Source organism: Carcharodon carcharias, chromosome 6, assembly GCF_017639515.1.
Source record: "Carcharodon carcharias isolate sCarCar2 chromosome 6, sCarCar2.pri, whole genome shotgun sequence".
NCBI classification, from domain to species: Eukaryota; Metazoa; Chordata; class Chondrichthyes; order Lamniformes; family Lamnidae; genus Carcharodon; species Carcharodon carcharias.
In genome coordinates this window covers 40,477,855-40,498,889 of record NC_054472.1, presented here as the reverse complement: position 1 = coordinate 40,498,889, position 21,035 = coordinate 40,477,855, and the positions used below count along the sequence as shown (strand labels likewise).

Sequence of the window (21,035 nt, the reverse complement as noted above, 5' to 3'; positions counted from 1 at the left end):
GTACAGCACAGGAACAGGCCCTTTGGCCCTCCAAGCCTGCGCCGATCATATTGCCAGTCAACTAAAACGTTTTGCACTTCCGGAGTCCGTATCCCTCTATTCCCATCCTATTCATGTATTTAGTCCACTGAATTCACTTTAACGTGAATTTGGTTTGCTAGAAGTCAGAATTTGGTGTTGTCATTCCTTAATTAATTACTTTTATAAAAATGAAAATGGCCATCTACCACCAGGGGAGGATACCAGGATTCATGCAGCAGTTACAATTTGCATAGCAATCCCAGGCTTAGGAATAAAAATCAACAATGTTTTCTGCTTCTGAATTCCACCAGTGATCTCTGATTTTCTCAAAGCTGTCCTGCCACTATTACTTAGATAAACACGGTTTGCATATCTCTCTTGAAGTTGTGGTCATGAAACAATAGCTCCAACAGAATTTTTATTTTATATATACATGGAAATAAAGCGATCAGGCTTAATTGTGATAATCCTCAACGAAATAAACCACTGGCACTCAGTAAGGCTCACTCATGATTAATGGTGACATAGTTGAGGTAACAGACCTTTAAGAGACAAAGAAGAAAACAGAAAAACCCTTGGAAAGAATAGCGCAGGTTCGTGCTCCCATTATAAAGTTTTATTTTCCATTACGATACAAAACTGGTAAAGATCCAACTGTTGATGTGGATATGTATCTGTGAAGTTAATAACATCATTTCTGAGTATGCTCTGCAAATAAACTAAAGATCAGTACCATCCATTACTGATTATTCCCCATTCAGGCTTTTTTCAATTGGCATCCAAGTTGTTCTTAAAAACTGAATTTGTGCTACCTCTATGGTATTATTACTTGATATGCCTGAAACATTTGCTATTGGAATAGTTCCATTCTGCGAGGAGAGTTCCAAAGTACTGGGGGGATGGTGGCATAGTGATGGTAGGTAGTGTACTAAAGGATGATGCCAAACAGTTAAAAAGATTGTATTGGCTAAATTGTTTGAATCTATCTTGTTAGCAGTGTTTTATAATACAATCTAAAAGTTCATATTCAAAGCAATAATTTGTGAAATTCATGGAAAATATGGTAACTGATCTTTCATTTTGCCCAAAGAAGCTAATCATTACAAATGAGAGTTGCATTATTCAAGGCAACTCAGAAGTAAAGGGAGGGGAAATTCGGTTGTGAAATGAATTCCCCCTTTGAAATATTGTATTGCAACGTGAAGATTTTCAGGCAAGGTTTGTGTAGACCCTTGTAGAAGATGCTGCATCTTTACATTTTTCAATTCTTTCTTATTAGAGACATCCTGAAATTTAAACCACTGTCCAGCAAAACTACTGTAACAGTGATCACAGGAGATTATTATGATGAACAGCTTCCTGACCCCTTGAATAAGGCAAGTACTCTATTGTAATTAATGGCGACCACAATGTTATCCCTTTAACCTGCTGAGAATCAGAAAATCCATTTGAATGCATTGCAGAAATCCATTTGTAACAGACTTTGGTTTGACTTGTACAATAGTTTATCTATGCAACAGTAAATACCTGGGAGGGATTGCATGGCTAAAGCCTCCTCAAGGAGGACATATAACTCCCAAAATGAGGTGGCACTTTTGAATTTAATAGGAGTATGTTATGTTATGTTAATAAAGCACCATGAATTCTCTGGGGTGGTTTTATTTGGTTTTAGGTTCTATCTTTTAGTTGCTGACAGCTGTTCCTCTGAAAATCAGCGATTTCTGTGTTGTTAATGTGTGTTATGACCTCCACATAGAAGAAATTATAGTTGTCAAATAAGCACCAGGCTTCAATGGAAAATATGAATTTATAGAGAAATAATCTGTAGTTGATTATTAGAAGATAATAGGATCTTTATAATTACAAATCATTAATAAAAGTTTCTAGCAACTAAAGCTCATAATGCAAGGCCTAGCATGATGCCATGTGATGTAGAGCCCTAAAGGTACAAACAGGAGTGATACCCAAAGTGTAATGTCACACTGCCCTAACTACACAGTTTAGCACTGACAGCAAAACATTGGTCCAGATTCTGCAAAGTACAAACAACACCCACAATTCGTTGCACTTCGAATTGCTCACAAAATTTTCTGGGCTTCTGAGCACAACTTACTTTAAGGGCATAATTTAAGCAGGCGCGCAGTGGCGCCTCTCCGATCGGTGCCCCCGATTGGGAGCGCACTGCCATTTTATGTGGACAGGCTAACTAAGGCTCGCCCAGCGTGACGTCCGCAGGGAAGTGCTATGTGCTCCCTGTGCGGGCAGGGGGGGATTCCCTGAGCCGAGAGTGCGCTCTTTCGCGCATGCACACAAAAGTGCGCATTCATCTCCCTGAGGCTAAGTGCTGCCTCAGGGAGATCGGCTGCACATTAAAAAAGTTAAAAACAGAAAAAAAAATTCCCTGGTATGTCCCCTGATGTCCATCACTTTTACTGACACTTTTATTAAACTTTTAAAAACCTACATGAAACTTCATCCAGCCTGTGGGTGAGGTTTCATGTTTTTTCAAATGCCCGCCTGACTTCATCTCACGTCATTTTACACGTCTGCCCCGCACCCCCCCCCCCCCACCCCCGCTCACCAAACGGGAAATCCTGGCCTAAAAGCCTGAAACAGGGCATCTGGGATCTATGAGAACAGGGCAAACAACAGCGTGGCTCCTCAACCAATCAGATTGTGCATCTCAGTGAAGATTCTTCAGAGTCTAAACCAGAAAGTATAAGTTAAAATATCTAATTCAATTTAAAGTCATGTACAGAAAGTGAAATAAAGAAAAGGAAAGAGAGATGGGTTACTCCTTAATGGAGAAGCTGTAATATTTTCGGGCATGTTTAGTGGATATGAAGTGTGTTTGTCCTGCAACTTCACGTCCTTGCACGTATTTCAACGTCTCTCGCTGAGATACTGTTATGGCTAAACGTCTGGAGGAACAGGGCAAATCAGACAGCAACTTCCTGATTTTTCATGTATTACTGCATATGCGGGTGCCAGAAAGTCGTCATCCAATTTACTCTTTAATAATCTCATAACCTGACCCTTGTCCTTACCACAAAATCTGGGACATTATTTTGTCTAAAAAGTATATATATTGCTACATAATTTGTTACATAAAACAAGTATTAAGGTGTGAATTGGAGGTTAGAGTGTAAACTCCTTGCACAAACCTTGAGTTTTGCTCATGTGGTTGGGTAGGCACTTTGAATTGCAATCTTGTAACTTGGCCCTTCAATCCACCAACCTATATTTACTTTAAAAATGAAGGTCAGCAATTTTAATTGGTGCCCTGGCTAACATTTATCCTTTTGCCACCACCACCAAAAACAAATGAGCAGGATTCCACAAACATCAATTAGATTCAGGTATGTTCAAATTGTCCATTGCCTTGAAACGACAGTCACTATGCCTGAAAAGGCTGTTCATTAGCTGGCAAGTGTTTGGCATGAATTGAGGGCATAAAAGACACTGTGCAAATACAAATTCTTTCCAATGTGCAGATTTAAAGGCGATTGTTTATGTAGAACTTCCCTGAAATACCTAACAGACCACTTCCACAATTCCTGCTACAATTTAACATGTTTGTACAATTGAAATGTAATGTGTTTTGAAGGCTGCTGTAAGTTTGGCAATGCTAAAAGAAGGGAAGAAAGCTTATCATTGTAGAGCTACAGAAACTTTCAGCAATGAAGGAGGTTATTCGGTCTGTCATGTTATATTTCAGGATGCCAGATGGTGAAGAATATGACTGGAGCCAACCCTTACACACTTTTAAGTATTTATTTAGGTGCTTACAGATTACAAGCAAGCACCTCCTAACCCAACAATCACAACTGCAGTGTGAGAATTTTCTCCCCGTCGTGCGGGCTGTGTAGGCGCGTGGCCGATCGCCAATTAAGGCCCGCTCAGCGTTCCCTGTGTGGGCAGGGGAGGGGGGGAGAAAGAGCATAGAAATCTCCCTGGGGCACAGAGCTGCCTTGGAGATTACTTTCATTATGAAAAATTGATAAAAAGAATTTTAAAAATTACTCAGACATGTCCCCTCATGTGACAATGTCACATGAGCTGGGACATGTTTATGTATTTCAATAAAGAATTTTATTTAACTTATAAAGCCTTCATGAAACTTCATTCCGCCCTTGGATGAGGTTTCATGAGAAATGCAAAGGCTGCCTGGGCTTTTCGCCCACCCGCCAACCTTAAAGTTGACAGGCAGCCCTGTTAATGATTTCAGTTGGTTTTTAAATGGCCTTGACAAGCTTTTGACAGCTTAGCGGGCGAGCAGCCGACTCTGGTGTGTGCCCACCAAGCTGAAGATCAGAATGACGGGCGGTGACGTCAGGACGCATGCCTGACGTCACCACGTGTCATTTTACACATCGGCAAGCGGGGCCCGCCCCCACATGCTGACCAGAAGATTCAGGCCACAAGGACACAAGAGAATCCCCAGTTAATGCTTACTACCTGCCTAAAATTAAACACAATTGGTATCCAATTAACAGATTCCCTTCCCTCTTAAATTAAACTTAGAATTCATATGTACAACTAAAATTTCTAAACAAATTAACTCAAAAACTTCCATATTTTGTACAAAGCATTACATTACCTGATACTCCTCTATAGACCCCTAACAATTTGTTCCTACATCCATTTCCTTTGGAAAACAGTCCATGACTTGCATTCACCAATTTGGTTTTAAAGAATTCATTTTATTTCTCTCCACTATTTGTTTGATGCCAGCAAGGTCAATCCCTAATATTTTCTCTCTTTTTTTGTAGAGTATACATTATCCCATGGTTATCAATTATCTGCATAACATTTATTGGGTATAATGTCTTCAGTGTGCCCATTGTGCAGAATCTCACTTAAGATATCCCACAGAATCCCATATCTGCTACTTTCGGAAGAGCCAGTATTTCAACAGTCAAAGCACTTTCAACAGCACTTTTTATTTTCTTAGCTTCCCAAGCTAAAGGGCAACATTTCCCATTTACACCCATAAGAAAAAATATTGAACCATTTGCACTAGCATACTCATTAGGAAGACTTGCATGTAAAACATTACTAAAAATGACCAGGTTCATGATCTAAGGTTGGGAACTTAACTCCCCAGATTTATTTTTAATGTTTATTTTGCCCTTAAAATATTGTTGACTTTAGGGGTATTTCTTTGTAGCACTTAACTGCAACACATCAAAACTAGCATCTGCTCTATTCTGAGTACCCAACAAACTCAGCTGACCAATCAAGCTTCACAATTGCTCAAACTTTTCCTTAGATTTCACATCATTCTGTGAGGACCTAGTACATTTCCCCAGGATGGGAGTAACAGTCTCCGAATAGGATTATTGATTTAAAGTTATTCCAGACCTACTCTGCTTAATATCTCTAAAATTATTAATAAGACATTGCTCAAATTCTGCAATACCACCCCATAGGAACTCATCAAAATATAGCATGAAGATGTCTGAAAGTTTCCTTTATGATACCAATAAAACATTATGGGATCTACTTTTATCAGAGTACAACTAATTTTCAGCAAAGAAGACCTCACTGAAAAATATCGCACCCTGCAGACCCTGGAAGCCTCATTCAGGTCATAGATGCATTTTAGTTTCCATAGTTGTCTCCTTGGCTGCTACCTCTTTGGGTGGTTTTATTAGAAACATAAAGGAAACCTGGAAGTACTGTGGAATTTGAGAAATGTATTGTTAATAATTTTAGATTAGAATTTAAAATTGGGAGTCAGGCTTGTTGAGCTTTTTTAGTGGTTTAGATATCAAGCAGAGTAGAAGGGTCCTTGACCTGAAACATTAACTCTGTTTCTCTCTCCACAGATGCTGCCTGACCTGAGTGTTTCCAGCATTTTCTGTTTTTGTCCACACTTTCCAGTAGCTTTTCCTTCATGCCCCATAATTGTTGCATCCCTCCAGCCATTAGATCCTCTGGAATATACATATCACCGAGCACCCACTCTAGGCACTTGGCCTTTGGATATCATATCTCTGACATGGGTGCCATGATCACATACATTAGCACTATCCAGCCCTTGATCTACAATATTGTGTTCCTCAGGGCCTTCATCAGAACAAATGAGCACTTAAGATACAGGGTGCCTTGTTTATTTCTATCAGTTGTTTAAGAGCCCAAGATTTTTTATGAATTCCAAATAATCACAGAATCATACAGTGCAGAAGAGGCCCTTTGGCCCATCGAGTCTGCACCGACACGTGATAAACACCTGACTTACCTACCTAATCCCATTTACCAGCACTTGGCCCATAACCTTGAATGTTATGACATGCCAAGTGCTCATCCAGGTACTTTTTAAAGGATGTGAGGCAATTCGCCTCCACCATCCTGCTAGACATTGCATTCCAGACCGTCACCACCCTCTGGGTAAAAAGGTTTTTCCTCATATCCCCCCTAAACCTCTTGCCCCTCACCTTGAACTTATGTCCCCTTGTGACTGACCATTCAACTAAGGGGAACAGCTGCTGCGGCCATCCACCCTGGCCATGACCCTCATAATCTTGTACACCTCAATCAGGTCTCCCCTTAGTCTTCTCTGCTCCAACGAAAACAACCCAAGTCTATTCAACCTCTCTTCATAACTTAAATGTTTCATCATCCCCGACAACATCCTGGTGAATCTCCTCTGCACCCCTCCAGTGCAATCACATCCTTCCTATAATGTGGTGATCAGAACTGCACACAGTACTCCAGCTGTGGCCTCACCAAGATTCTATACAACTCCAACATGACCACCCTACATTTGTCATCTATGCCTTGATTGATGAAGGCAAGTGTCCCATATGCTTTTTCACCACCCCGCTAACATGCCACTCCGCCTTCAGAGACCTATGGACAGACACGCCAAGGTACCTTTGTTCCTCAGAACTTCCTAGTGTCATGCCATTTATTGAATACTTCCTTGTCAAATTACTCCTTCCAAAGTGTATCACCTCACACTTTTCAGGGTTAAATTCCATCTGCCACTTATCTGCCCATTTGACCATCCTGTAGCCCAAGACACTTAACCTCACTGTTAACCATCTGGCCAATCTTTGTGTCATCTGCAAGCTTACTAATCCTACCCCCCACATAGTCATCTATGTCGTTTATATAAATGACAAATAATAGGGGACCCAGCACAGATCCCTGTGGTACGCCACTGGACACTGGCTTCCAGACACTAAAGCATCCTTTTGTCATCACCCTCTGTCTCCTACAACTAAGCCAATTTTGAATTCACTTTATCAAATTACCCTGTATCCCATGTGCATTTGCCTTCTTTATAAGCCTCCCATGTGGGACCTTGTCAAAGGCTTTGCTGAAATCCATATAGACTACATCAACTACACTACCCTCATCTACACACCTGGTTACCTCTTCAAAAAATTCAATCAAATTTGTTAGGCATGACCTCCCTTTGACAAAGCCATGCTGACTATCCCTGACGAAACCTTGCCTCTCCAAGTGGAGATATATTCTCTCTTTCAGAAATTTCTACAATAGTTTCCCTCCCACTGACATGAGACTCACTAGTCTGTAATTCCCTGGTTTATCTCTACAACCCTTCTTAAATAGCGGAACCACATTAGCTGTTCTCCAGTCCTCTGGCGAGGTGCCGTGGCCACAAAGGAATTAAAATTTTCGGTCAGAGCCCCTGCAGTCTCCTCCATTGCCCCCCTCAGCAGTCTGGGACACAAATCGTCCAGACCTGGAGATTTGTCCACTTTTGAGCCTGCCAACAACTCTAATACCTTGTCACTCCATATATCAATTTGCTCAAGAACCTCTCAGTCTCTCGCCCCAAGGTCGACACCTTCATCCTCATTCTCTTGGGTGAAGACGGATGTGAAGCATTCATTCAACATTCTACCGATGTCCTCTGGCTCCACCCATAGATTGGCTCCTTGGTCCCTAATGGGCCCTACTCTTTCCTGGCTATCCTCTTCTCATTGATAAAGTTATAGAATATCTTGGGATTTTCCCTACTTTTATCAGCCAGAGCTTTCTCATATCCCCTCTTTGCTCTCCTAATTTCTTTCTTAAGCTCCACCCTGTACTTTCTGTACTCGACTAAAGCCTCCACTGATTTGCTCCCCTTGTACCTGTTAAAAGCCTCTCTTTTCCTTCTCATCGTATCCTGAATATCTCTGGTCATCCATGGTTCTCTGGGCTTGTTATTCCTACCAATCACCTTAGAGGGAACATGTTGAGCCTGGACCCTCCCCATTTCCTTTTTGAACGTCCCCCGCTGCTCCTCTGTAGATTTCCCCACAAGTAGCTGTTCCCAGTCTACGTTGGCCAGATCCTGCCTTATTTTACTAAAATCCACTCTCACCCAAGCCAAAACATTTTTTTGCAACTTGTCTATTTCTTTGTCCATAACAAGGTTAAACTGTACCATGCTGTGGTCACTATCACTAAAATGCTCCCCCACCACTACCTCAGCCACCTAACCAGCTTCATTCCCCAGAATTAGGTCCAGCACTGCGCTGTCCCTTCTTGGACCCTCTACATATTGAACTAAAAAGAAATCCACTCCATCCAAACCCTTAACCCTTTGTCTATCCCAGTTAATGTTGGGAAAGTTGAAATCACCAAATATAATTACCCTATTGTTATTGTTTTTACACACCTCCGCAGATAGTGCGCATATTTGCTCCTCAATTTCCCGCTGACTATCTGGGTGTCTATAATAAACCTAACAATGTGGCTGCCTCTTTTTTATTCCTAAACTCTACCCACGAAGCATCATTCAATGCCCCCTCCAAGATATCATCTCTCCTTACTGCAGTAACTGACTCCTTAACTAATAATGCAATGCCTCCTCCTCTTTTACTTCCTCCCCTGTCTCGCCTGAAGATTCTATATCCCGGAATGTTGAGGTGCCAATCCTGCCCCTCCCTCAATCACATCTCAGTGATGACTACTATATCACAATTCCACGTGTCAATCTCACCCTTAACTCATCTGTTTTCCCTGTAATACTCCTGGCATTAAAGTAGAGGCCATCCAACCTTGCCTTACTCCCTTGAAACTTAATGCAGCTGTACTCCCTCTGACTTGATTGTTTTACTGTCTTATGATGTATCCCTATTCTGCTAACATTTTGTGTCCACTCGCCCTGCTGAATTAGTTTAAACTCCTCCCAACAGCACTAGCAAACACGCCTGCAAGGACGTTCGTCCCACTCTGGTTCGGATGTAGACCGTCCCATTTTCCCCAGAAATAGTCCCAGTGATCCAGGAATCTAAAGCCCTCTCTCTTGCACCAACTCTTAAGCCATGTATTCATCTGTACTATTCTCCTATTTCTGAGCTCACTAGCACATGGCACTGAGAGTAATCCAGAGATTACAACCTGAGAGGTCTTGCTTTTTAGTCTACTGCCTAACTCTCTGAATTCTTGATGCAAGACCTCATCCCTCTTTCTACCTATGTTATTGGTACCAACATGTACCATGACCTCTGCCTTATCACCCTCCCCCTTCAGGATGCCCTGCAGCCGTTCAGTGACATCCCGGACCCTGGCACCCAGGAGGCAACACACCATCCTGGAGTCATGTTGATGGCCACAGTAGCACCTATCTGTTCCCCTGACTATAGAATCCCCTATTACTATTGCTCTTCCTCTCCTCCTGTACAGGCAGGCTGCTTGTGGCACTAGAAGCTTGGCTCTGTCTGTACTCCCTGGAGAAACCAGCACCTCCAAAATGGAATACCGATTTGTGAGCGGGACCCCAGGGGACTCCTGAACTACCTGCCTGTTTCTCTTGGACTGCCTGGTGGTCACCCATTCCCTTCCTTCCTCAAGTCCCTTCATCTGCGGTGTAACCACCTCTCTAAATGTTCTAAATCCTTTGGGATCCTTTGGAATGAAGCTTAACTGTTTGATTGTCATGTTTGATATCTACTGTCTTACCATCACAATCTATTACCTTACCAGGACCTTTCCATTCTCTATTTTCACCCCCTTTTTTATAGTAAACCGCATGTCCTGAATTCAATTCTGTCTTGGATGGTCTTATGTGATGCCTCAGTGCTCTCTGAATTTTCTCTGAGACCTCAACCTTGCCTGTTTACCTGCACATGAACCATTCAAATGTGCGGAATAAAGTAGCACTAAGATAGCAAGAGGACTACCATACAGCATATAAGGCCATTTGGGATTTTGTCCATAGACTAATTGAAAGGGAAGTCACCTTCCAATGATTTGTAGTGAATTTTTTGCATGAACCACCCATGCCAGGGCAGTTGTCAACTTGCAGTCTGGTTGAGCAGCAATTCATCGATCACCATGCGATTCATTTTACAGAGTCCATGTTGAAAGGACTTTCAGCTGTGGTACTCATGACCACGATGTTCGTAGCTTGATTCATGTCCCTGAACTCACCGTTGGTAAATTCCTCTCCAGTCAGATCCCTATCCATATTTCCATGATTTTGTCTGTAACAGGCTTGTCCAGCCTTTTGGCATGGCAGACCACTTTTCAATTTTTCTCACACTCAGGGGCCAAATAGCAACTTTCAGAAAGATAAGGTTTGGCACATAAACATTAATTTCAAAAGAAAAGCTGACGTATGAAATGCAACAACTTGCTGAGCAAAAAATCACAATGATAAACTGATTATTTATTACTCTTTATTTTTGAAAAACTAAGACACTATTCGAGTGCAAAAGGGCGAGTGTGTGTGTCCAGTTCACTCCTATTCTCGGTGCTCACTCATTCACCCTCACACCCTGTGAGAGTGGGTGTGAGTATCTGTTGTTGTGTGCCATGCCTCCCCTCTCTCTCACACACATGCTCACCCTCTCTCGCCCAGACACACACACACACTCACCCTCTCCCTGACACACGCGTGTGCGCACACACTCCACCTGCTCTCACTCTCTCAGACACACACACACAAGCTCACCCTCTCTCTGTCTCTGACACACACGCTCACCCTCTCACAAGAACACACACTCTCTCTCTGACAAACACAAGTTCACCCTTTCTCTCTTTCCCAGACAAACACACGCTCACCCTACATCTCTCTCTCTCACAAGTACACACGCTCATCCTCTCTCTGCCAGACACACATGCTCACGCTGTCTCTCAGCCACACACACACACTCACCCTCTCTCTGACAAGCACACGCTCACCCTTTCTCTTAGAGACACGTACGCACACCCTCTGTCTCTCACAGACACATGCTCACTGTTGTAGGGTGGCGAGTTGTACTATTAATGATAGAATTGACCTGCAGACACTTCTTGGTTGAAACATTAAGTTTATTTACAATATACTCAGCAGCAACTACACATGCGCTTGCAACTCCAACTCTAACTCTATCTCTACATTGACTGCTGAGGTAGCCCACGCTGCTCTCCTATTGGTTACTGCAGATCAAGTGATCTTGCTTAACAACTATTATTCTTAAAGGTACAGTACACTAAATAAAACCACAATTACTACATTCCTCCCCCTTTAACTCAGCTATAAATAATATATTTACAAGTACATATTTTTCAAGATGACGTAATATTTACACTGGCTAAGGAATTTACAAGTTCAGTCTTTCCTGGTATGTGTGGAATGTTGCAGCTCCACAAGTTCAGATTCTTTGTCAGGTACCTCCTTTTCTGGAGTTGCCTGAACATCAGGTGCTTTGTTGGGCACTTGCAGCTTTCTATCCTCACCTCTTAAGGAACATCAGACATGGGTTGAGTATCCTCAACAGGAAACAGGTCATGATCACTGGTGGAACCAAATCTTGGTGATTTGTCTCTTTCTTCCCTAAATCGTCCACATGCTTATGGATAATCCTGCCTTCCACCTCCAGTGGTAAGATAGAGGTCCAGTCACTGCACTTATTTCACCCGGTAACCACTGTGGCCCTTCCCCGAAATTTTTCACGTATACTGGCTCTCCCACGGTAAATTTCCTCCCACGGATATGCGAGTCACAGAATCTCACAGTGCAGAAGAGTCCCTTCGGCCCATCGAGTCTGCACTGCCAGTCGTGTCTCGTTTTCTGGCTTCTCTGACCCTTTTCCACCTTCCCCTCTAAATTCGGCATTATTAAACTCAATCTCGTCCTAACACAATGTTTCAACAATAACTAGGTGTTATTGAAACTTGTTGTGTGAGGGGTGGTCCTGTAATGAAAAAGAAAGTGTGCTAGCTTGCTTGCTAAGGATTCACCATTTAGCTTTATCATACACCGCCCTTTCGACTTATCCGTTTAAGGAAGGTGCAGTTTTTACGAATGATACCATCGAGGCTGATAAACCATTGAAACTCAGCACTCGTAAATGCCGTGCCGTTATCGGAAACGACTACTTCTATTAGCCCGTGAACGGCAAAATTCTGACGCAGTTTCTCAATCGTAGCAGCCGATGTTGGTGAATTCACCTCATATATGTCCAGCCATTTTGAATGGGCATTGACAGTGAGCAGAAGCATTGTTCCCAGGAAAGGTCCAACGTAATCAACGTGTAACCGCACCCAGGGTCTACCTGGCCACTCCCATAGTTGTAATGGAGCTGTCACTGGAAACTTTTGCAGTTGCACAGTGTGCTTTTCTAAACTCTCTCTTTTGCCATCACCCCAGGCCACCATAGATAGCTGCGTGCTATAGTCTTCATTCGGGAAATTCTTGGATGGAGACTGTGTGGTTCACTTGAAGGTTGCTCCCTTCCCTTTGGAGGAACTATCACTCATGCTCCCCACATTGAGATGACAACCTGGCTAGTTACTTCATGTCTTCTGTTGACATACGGTTTAATTTCATCAGATACGGGCTCCTGTGACCAAGCATGTAGTACTTGTTCTCATACCTGAGATAGGACTAGGTCCTGACTTGTCCAGTCTCTGGCTCGTCGAGCCCTTCCGGCAAGGAATCTAAGAAACTTAACAGTAAAACAAGTTCCTGTGGAACTGGAACATGCTCATCATTTTCTTGTAAACGCAAACGACTAAGAGCATTGGCGTTGGGATTTGATTGCAAGGCCTATGTCTGAAAGTATATTTGTATGCTGCCAGAATTAAGGCCCATTGTTGTATTCTTGCTGAGGCTGTGCGTGGTATAGCCTTGTCCTCAGAAAACAATCCTAACAACGGTCTGTGGTCTGGAATGATTGTAAAATGGCGTCTGTATGTACTGGTGAAATTTCTTAACACCAGAGATGATGGACAGGCCTCCTTTTTCTATCTGTGAGTATCCCTTTTTTGCTGTGGTGAGCGTCCTTGATACATAACCTGTTTGTCGGCCGTTCCATGCCGTTGTCCACCCAATGAGAGAACACTGTTCCCGCTCCATATGGGATGAGTCACATGTCAGCACCAATTCTTTCGTCTGGTCATAATGCACTAATAAATTGGACGAGTGCAACAATTGTTTTACCTTTACGAAAGCTTCTTTCTGGGGTGCCTCCCAAAACCAACGTTGGTTCTTTTTGAGTAGAGAATGCAGGGGGACCAGCACTGTAGACAATTTGGGTAAGAACCATCCATAATAGTTGATCACTCCTAGGAAAGATTTGAGATCTGAGGCGTTCTTTGGCACAGGTGCCTCTTTTATGGCCCTCCCTTTCTCCTCAACTGGGTGGAAGCCCTGCGAATCCACCCAGTGACCCAAATAGATTACCTCCCTTGCTTGGAACGTGCACTTTTCTTTTTTTAAACACTCCAGCTTGCAAGAAACATTTTAAGACTTCTTCTGAGTTTGCCAAATGTTCTTTTTCAGTGAATCCTGTCACCAATACATCGTCTAAATAGACTACAACCTGGGGAAATACCTGCAGTAAGCTTTCCATTGTTTTTCTGAAAGATGGCACAAGCGGAGGAGATACTGAAAGGCAATCATGTATATTGGTACAATCCTTTGGGGGTATTAATTGTGATAAATTCCTGGGAGGCTGTAACCAACTCTTGTTGATAAGCATGATTCATGTCAAGCTTTGTGTACGTTGTCCCTCCTGGCAGCTTGGCATACAGGTCATTGATTTTTGGAATGGGGTACCTGTCTAGCTTTGCTATTTAATTACCAATCAGTTTGTAGTCCCCACAAATTCTGATGCATTGACCGGGTTTAAGGACGGGGACTATGGGTGCTACCCATTCTGAGAGCTGACCAGGTTGTATAACACCCAGTTTCTCTAGTCTGTTCAGTTCAATGTTGACTTTTTCTCGCAGTGCTTATGGCACTGGTCTCGCCTTCATGAAGTGAGCGGTTGCTTCCGGATCCACATGAATTTTGACCTGCAGGGCTTGGATTTTCCCCAATTCTATTTAACAATACTATAGATTAAAGTTAAGGGTGAGATTTCAACTAATTCAGCTCATTTAAAATCCAGCTCGTTTTTCAGATGAATGAAAGTAAATGAAAATTAATTAATAAGATTGCAAATTGACAAAAACCAATCTGAATGTACAAACAGCCCTTCATTTAGTAATCTTGTTTTAAATCTGAAACAACAATATCAAGTCCTTAAAGACAGTGTATACTTTCTAAGTAGCTCTGGTAACCCACTTGCTCTCAACTGGAAAATTACAGCCTATTCTAACTTAACCACCTTTATCCAATTTAGCTCCAGGAGGCTTGGTCCTTTACCTGCTACCACCATCAAGGGTAGCTTTGCCGATTGGCTTCCATAATGGACAGTTACTCTACTTATGCCTTTTACTTGAATGTCTTCACCCATATATGTTTTTAGCTTGGTGCTGTTTCTTCTAAACTTAATTGATGTTCACTATTATTCAAATATCTGAAGGTATGTTCCTCAGTTACTGTAGTGGAAGCTCCCGTGTCCACTTCCATTCTAACAGTTTTGCCATTTACTTTCACTGTGACAAATATTGGTTCTTCTTTCCAACTTTCAGATTAAACAATGAGTAAATGTTTAAATTTGTTGTTTCAGGCTCTTCTACATTGGAGATTTCATTGGGCTTTTTCTTTTGTTTACAAGCCTGCTTGAACCTTTCCTTGCATTGCCTCATCATATGTCCATTTCTATGACAACAGTAGTTCTAGATATTTTTAAATTGACAATCACTAAAAGACTGCTTGTTTATAACTCTATTAAAATTATCCTTCGATTTCACTACTAAGTTATTTTTCTTTATTTTCCGGCTAGCGGGAGCTGTTTCCTGCTTCTTGGCAGAGTCTAGCTTTTTCGAGCCACTTTCAGCTGAAGTTTCCAGCCCGACGTGGAGGATGGTGCCATTTTGCACACCCTGTATTGCTTTTGAATCTCTTACTGCGCTCCCCATGACCAGCGCTATCTCTAGCGCCTTCTTGAAATCCAGATTCACTTTCGACAATAATCTTTTCTGAATTTTCACATTGCACACTAAACGATCTCTGAGCATGTCATTTAGAGTTAGCTGCTTCAGATTTGCCAGGTAGCATGCAATTGTCTCACATGGGGCTGTATTTCATGAATTAAACCTGAATCTCTGCTTCGTGACTGAGGACTTACATTGAAAGTGACCCTTCACGAGGTCCACCAATTCATCGAAATTTTTCGAATCTGGGGCAATGGGTGCCATCAAACTTCGAATCAGACTGTAGGTTTTGCTGCCACAAATACTCAAGAGGATCACTCGCCTCTTCTCTTCGCCCGTAACCCTGTTCACTTGAAAATAGAACGTGAGGCATTCTATGTACTGAGACCAATCACCTGTGGCTGGTTCAAAAGGATTAATTCTCCCAAATTGTGGCATTTTGAGAGAGGACTACTTCTTCAATTCTAACAGAGCTAGCTACCCAGAATCGCTGGGCGAGGTATAGTGCTGATTTCTTTTAAGCTTGTTTTCTTCTGTTCAATCCTGTTTTATTCTCATCACCAGTTTGTTGTAGGGTGGCTGAGTTGTATTGTTATTGATAGAGTTGATCTGCAGACAACATTAAGTTTATTTACAATGTACTCGGCGGTAACTACACATGTGCTTTCAATTCCAACTCTATCTCTACACTGACTGCTGGGGTAGCCTGCACTGCTACTCCTTTTGGTTGCTACATATCATGTGATCTTGCCTTATAAGTATTACTCTTAAAGGCACATTACACACTAAATAAAATCATAAGTACTACATTCACCCTCTCTTACAGACAAACGCTCACCCTCTCTCTTTCTCTCTCAGACACACACTCACCCTCTTTCTCTCTCTGTCTCTCACACACACACATCCATGCTCACCCTATCTCTCTCAGGCACACACACTTAACCGCTCTTTCAGACACACACACGTTCACACTTTCAGACACACACAAGCTCTCTCTCTCTCTCTCTCTCTCTGACACACACTCACCCTCTCTCCTTCTCTGATGCACACACTCACCCTCTCTCTCTCAGACATACATGCTCACCCTCTCAGTCAGACACACACACGCTCACCCACTCTCTCAGACCCATACTCATTCACTCTTTCTCTCAGACACACACGCTTACCCTCTCTCACAGACACACGCTCACTCTCTCTCTCTCTCTCTCTCAGAAACATGCATGCTCCACCCACCCCCTCCCCCCAGACCCACATACGCTCACATTTTCTCTCAGACACTGTCTCTGTCTATCAGACAGACACACGCACGCGCTCACCCTTTCTCTCTCAGATACATATGCTTACCCTCTCAGACAGACACACGCTCACCCTCTCTCTCACACACACACACATGCTCACCCTATCTCAGGCACACGCGCTCATCCTCTCTTTCAGACCCACACACGTTCACGCTTTCAGAAGCACACAAGCTCTCTCTCTCTCTCTGACACACACTCACGCTCTCTCCTTCTCTGACGCACATGCTCACCCTCTCTCTCTCAGACCCACACATGCTCACTCTTCCTCTCAGACACACACACGCTCACCCTCTCCCTCTCAGACATACTTGCTCAGCCTCTCAGTCAGACACACACGCTCACCCACTCTCTCAGACCCACACACATTCACCCTTTCTCACAGACACATGCTCACCCTCTGTCTCAGATACATACATGCATGTTCACCTCCCCCCCCCCCCCCCCCAAAGACCCACATACACTCGCACTTTCTCTCGGACACTGTCTTTCTCTATCAGACCGACACACACGTGCGCTCACCCTCTCTCTCTCTCTCTCTCTCTCTCTCTCTCTCACATACATATGCTTACCCTCTCAGACAGACACATGCTCACCTGTCTCTCAGGCACACACACACGCTCACCCTCCCTCTCTCTCAGACACACACACACACACTCACCTTTCTCTCAGACTCTCACTCAGCCACCCACCCTCATTCACTTAATCCCTCTCTCCCTCGCCCACTCACCCTCACTTACTCACACACCCTCACATTCACTTACTTACCCTCACTTACCAAATCGGCTGCGGGGGCGAGAGAGCTGTGTTGAGAGAGGAAAAGAGAAATGGATCGAGGTCTGAGGCCTATAGGTGCTGAAACACGCGTGCCTGCCAAGGGGAGCGCTGGTTGAATGCCGGGAGGAACTGTGGGAATGCAGCCGGAGCTGGGGGAATATAGGAGGAACCACAGCAACATGGGGAGGAACAGGGAGTACATGGGAGGAGCCGGAGAACGTGGCCTAAGCCAGGGGAATGCGGGGAGGAACGTGGGGAGCATGCCCAGAGTTGCAGGAGCTCCGGGAGGAACCAGGGGAATGTGGAGAGGAACCGGGGGGACACTGGAAGGAACCGGGGAAATGCAGCCGGAGCCAACCCTAAACGCTGCAAACTGAGGGGAAAAGCATAGTGAGCAGAGGCACCTCGCGCTCCCAAGTTTCCAGTGTTCGCTGTTCTTCCGATCACAGCCTGGCTGCAGCAAACATAGCTGAGAAGTAGGCTGTAATTGGAGGAGCAGTCCCCTGCAGAAACCTTCAAACTTGCTGACCCCTCCAACCGACATTTTAAACCAATGCTTCAGGAACCACATGGAATAATGTATAAGTGATGTCGGCGTACAAATTAACCTTTGAAGCATCGAAAAATCTCTGCAAAAATGGGGTCAACTCGTACGTCAAGTATAAAAGTGAACCACTGATGTGGGTGGTCATCATTTTGAAATGTCGTTGGCATCAAATGCAAAGAGTGTGTGATTCTTGACAACACAGCCTTCTTGATCCCTTGAGCCAAGTAATAAGGTACCGGTAAGTAAAACATGCATTTGTGGAGTGAAAAATTGAGGTTGGCCACTAATGTGAGTATAATATGTCTTGGCTGAAAGGGGGGTGAGGTGGGGGTTGTCTTATTTGCCAGATCTGTATAAAAAATATGATTTTAGGGGCCAGAAGAATGAGTGGACTTATTTGCTGCAATTTAAAGTAAATATGGTCACCAGGTCTTTAAAATGTATCATGAAAGTATTTCTGTCTTTGTCCCATACCTCTAGATCCATGACAACCAACACATTAAAGTCACATGCCAATGGAAGGCTTGCAATTGGATGGGGCAGCGCCCTTCGATACTCTTTACAGTTTCAGAATTCTCACTATTCTGTTCTATTAGCCTCAGATTCTCTTTGTCAACCACACTTGCATCTTTTAACAGGATTTTTAACCTTCAGCAAGTAGGGTGAACAAATTGTCCTTGTAACTTGAAGGCATTTTGCTTTTTTTTCCTGATTCTTCTCGTTTAATGCCAATAATACATGTCTAACATTCTGATGAGAATCAGATTTTGTTAAGGGGGCAGAATCATGTCCTGATTGGGTAAACTGCAGATCGACTGACTTTCCATAAATGTTACAGAAAGTCAGTAGATCTGCAGTTTATGCTCCATGTGAAGTTTAATTTCAGCCTTTTTCATTGAAGGTCTACTCAACAGCATAGGTATCTCACTAGAGACTTAACACCAGCCATAATAGTTATAAGAATAGTTTGCCTTACTACTTTATGTGAAATTACAACTCTATTTATGTAATGCTTTTACATCCCTTAATCTTGTGTCCATCCTCACATATTAATGGATCAAGATAGCATTTTAATCAGATCTGTTCACATAACTGTCAAAGTGCTAGCATTATCCAGCGCTGCACAGTTAAAGGCATCTGTGACCAACACATTCATGACAAAACTAAAATTCCTCACAGCAAGTATAATTTGTTCGGATTCATAATCATGTTCAGCCTCTTCATCAGAATTTTCTTTCTCATGTATATTTTTCGAGGATCCTGCTTCAAAACGTTGGATTGTTCATTACATAATGGTACTTCGAGTCACACCAGACGTTTCAGTTCCTTGGGCATTCCTGAAATTGATTCACTTATTATTGTTGTTCCATTTCTACCATCTGTTGTAATGGTCAGATCTGTTAAAAGTGCTGTCATCCTCAATGATCCCTCCATTGTATTGACACCTAGGTCCTGCATCTGGACCATTTCAAAATCTGGCAATCATTGCTTTGTGTTACCACGGTATGTCCTGTTTCTTCCATGAAGATTGAATGAAATAGTCGTTTCCCCATGAATTTTTCCAAGACAGCAGACATTTGACCCAACAGGATCTCCCTCTCCAAGAACCAAGCACTAGTTAGAACCAGTAGACTATCTGTATGAGACATGCGAAGACAATCCAGCAATTTAAATGCTACTACTGATCTAGGAATCTCCACATTGAATTTTGTCAATATTTTATATAATTTGCTAAAGTCCATGATATATCTTTCCCTGGAATGAAATTATCAAAATCTGGCCAGGTCTATTAGGAATTTAGCAAGTGATCTTTTTTGTAAATTCCATCCACGAGCTCTAATGAAGATCCAAAACTCTTTCACTCTCCAACTGACAAAATATTTCACTTGTGATTTCACTTTTTGTAGGAAGCGATAAAGCTATGGCCAAATCTTGTTTCCTCTTTGATAGGGGAGAAACCTATGTCCACATATCCACTTCATTCTTTCGCTAGCTGTATGGTTCAGACTCTCAGTACATCAGAGGGTAATCATACCCCAACAATTTGCACTTGCTTTCTTCCATTTCTCACAATGTCTACTCGTGTAGTAGTTTTCTATGTGAAGTTTCTTTTCTCAGTTTTCAGCCTTCACCTTTACGTAATTGCCTCCTGCTACACTGTTATATTCCAGAAAGCAAGTTGGTGAAGGATATAACTGGAGCCAATCTGTACTCACTTTCGTAAGCTTCTATACACAGTTACATAATAAAAGCAAGAACCCCCTAGACCAACAACTACAACTGTGTCTATAGGAATACAGGTGAATTATCATTTAATGCCCAACCTACAGTTAAAATACGATTAACACATAGTGCCTTTTCTGACTCCTTGAAAAAGGACTCGTGCTCAGTCCTACACACCTGCTTTTTGTTCGTAACTCTATAGGTTCTTCATCCTCAAGTACCTGTCCAACTCCTTTTATTTATGGAATCAGCTTCCACTACCTTTTTCCAGTCGAGCCCAACACCTCTGAGTGAAAAAAAATCTCATCTCCCTTCCAAATATTTGCCAATAATTTTAAATCTATGACTTCTGGTTATTGATCCACTCACCAGAGGAAATAATTTTTCTATATCTGGTGTAGCTAAACCCCTCATCATCTTGAAGACCTCTGAAATGATTGCTTAACCTTCTTTGTTCACCGAGAACAGTCCTAAGTTTTTGAGATAAAAACAAAAAAACTGCGGATGCTGGAAATCCAAAACAAAAATAGAATTACCTGGAAAAACTCAGCAGGTCTGGCAGCATCGGCGGAGAAGAAAAGAGTTGACGTTTCGAGTCCTCATGACCCTTCGACAGAACTTGAGTTCGAGTCCAAGAAAGAGTTGAAATATAAGCTTATATTTCAACTCTTTCTTGGACTCGAACTCAAGTTCTGTCGAAGGGTCATGAGGACTCGAAACGTCAACTCTTTTCTTCTCCGCCGATGCTGCCAGACCTGCTGAGTTTTTCCAGGTAATTCTGTTTTTGTCCTAAGTTTTTGAACCTTCCCTCATAACTGTAATCCCTCAAAACTCAAGTCCCTCATCCCTGGTAACATTCGGGCAAACCTCCTATGTAGCCTCTCCATCTTTCTATT

The 21,035-nt window shown here is 42.7% G+C and overlaps 1 protein-coding gene across 1 annotated transcript in view; it reads left to right on the top strand.

Moving 5' to 3' along the window:
* The window catches only part of si:dkey-122a22.2, a 289,414-nt gene that overhangs the window by 259,529 nt on the left and 8,850 nt on the right, over positions 1 to 21,035 (top strand). The window contains exon 10 of the mRNA XM_041189080.1: positions 1,301 to 1,397. Coding sequence (XP_041045014.1) covers positions 1,301 to 1,397 — 97 coding nt within the window. The remainder of the gene's footprint in view (positions 1 to 1,300; positions 1,398 to 21,035) is intronic.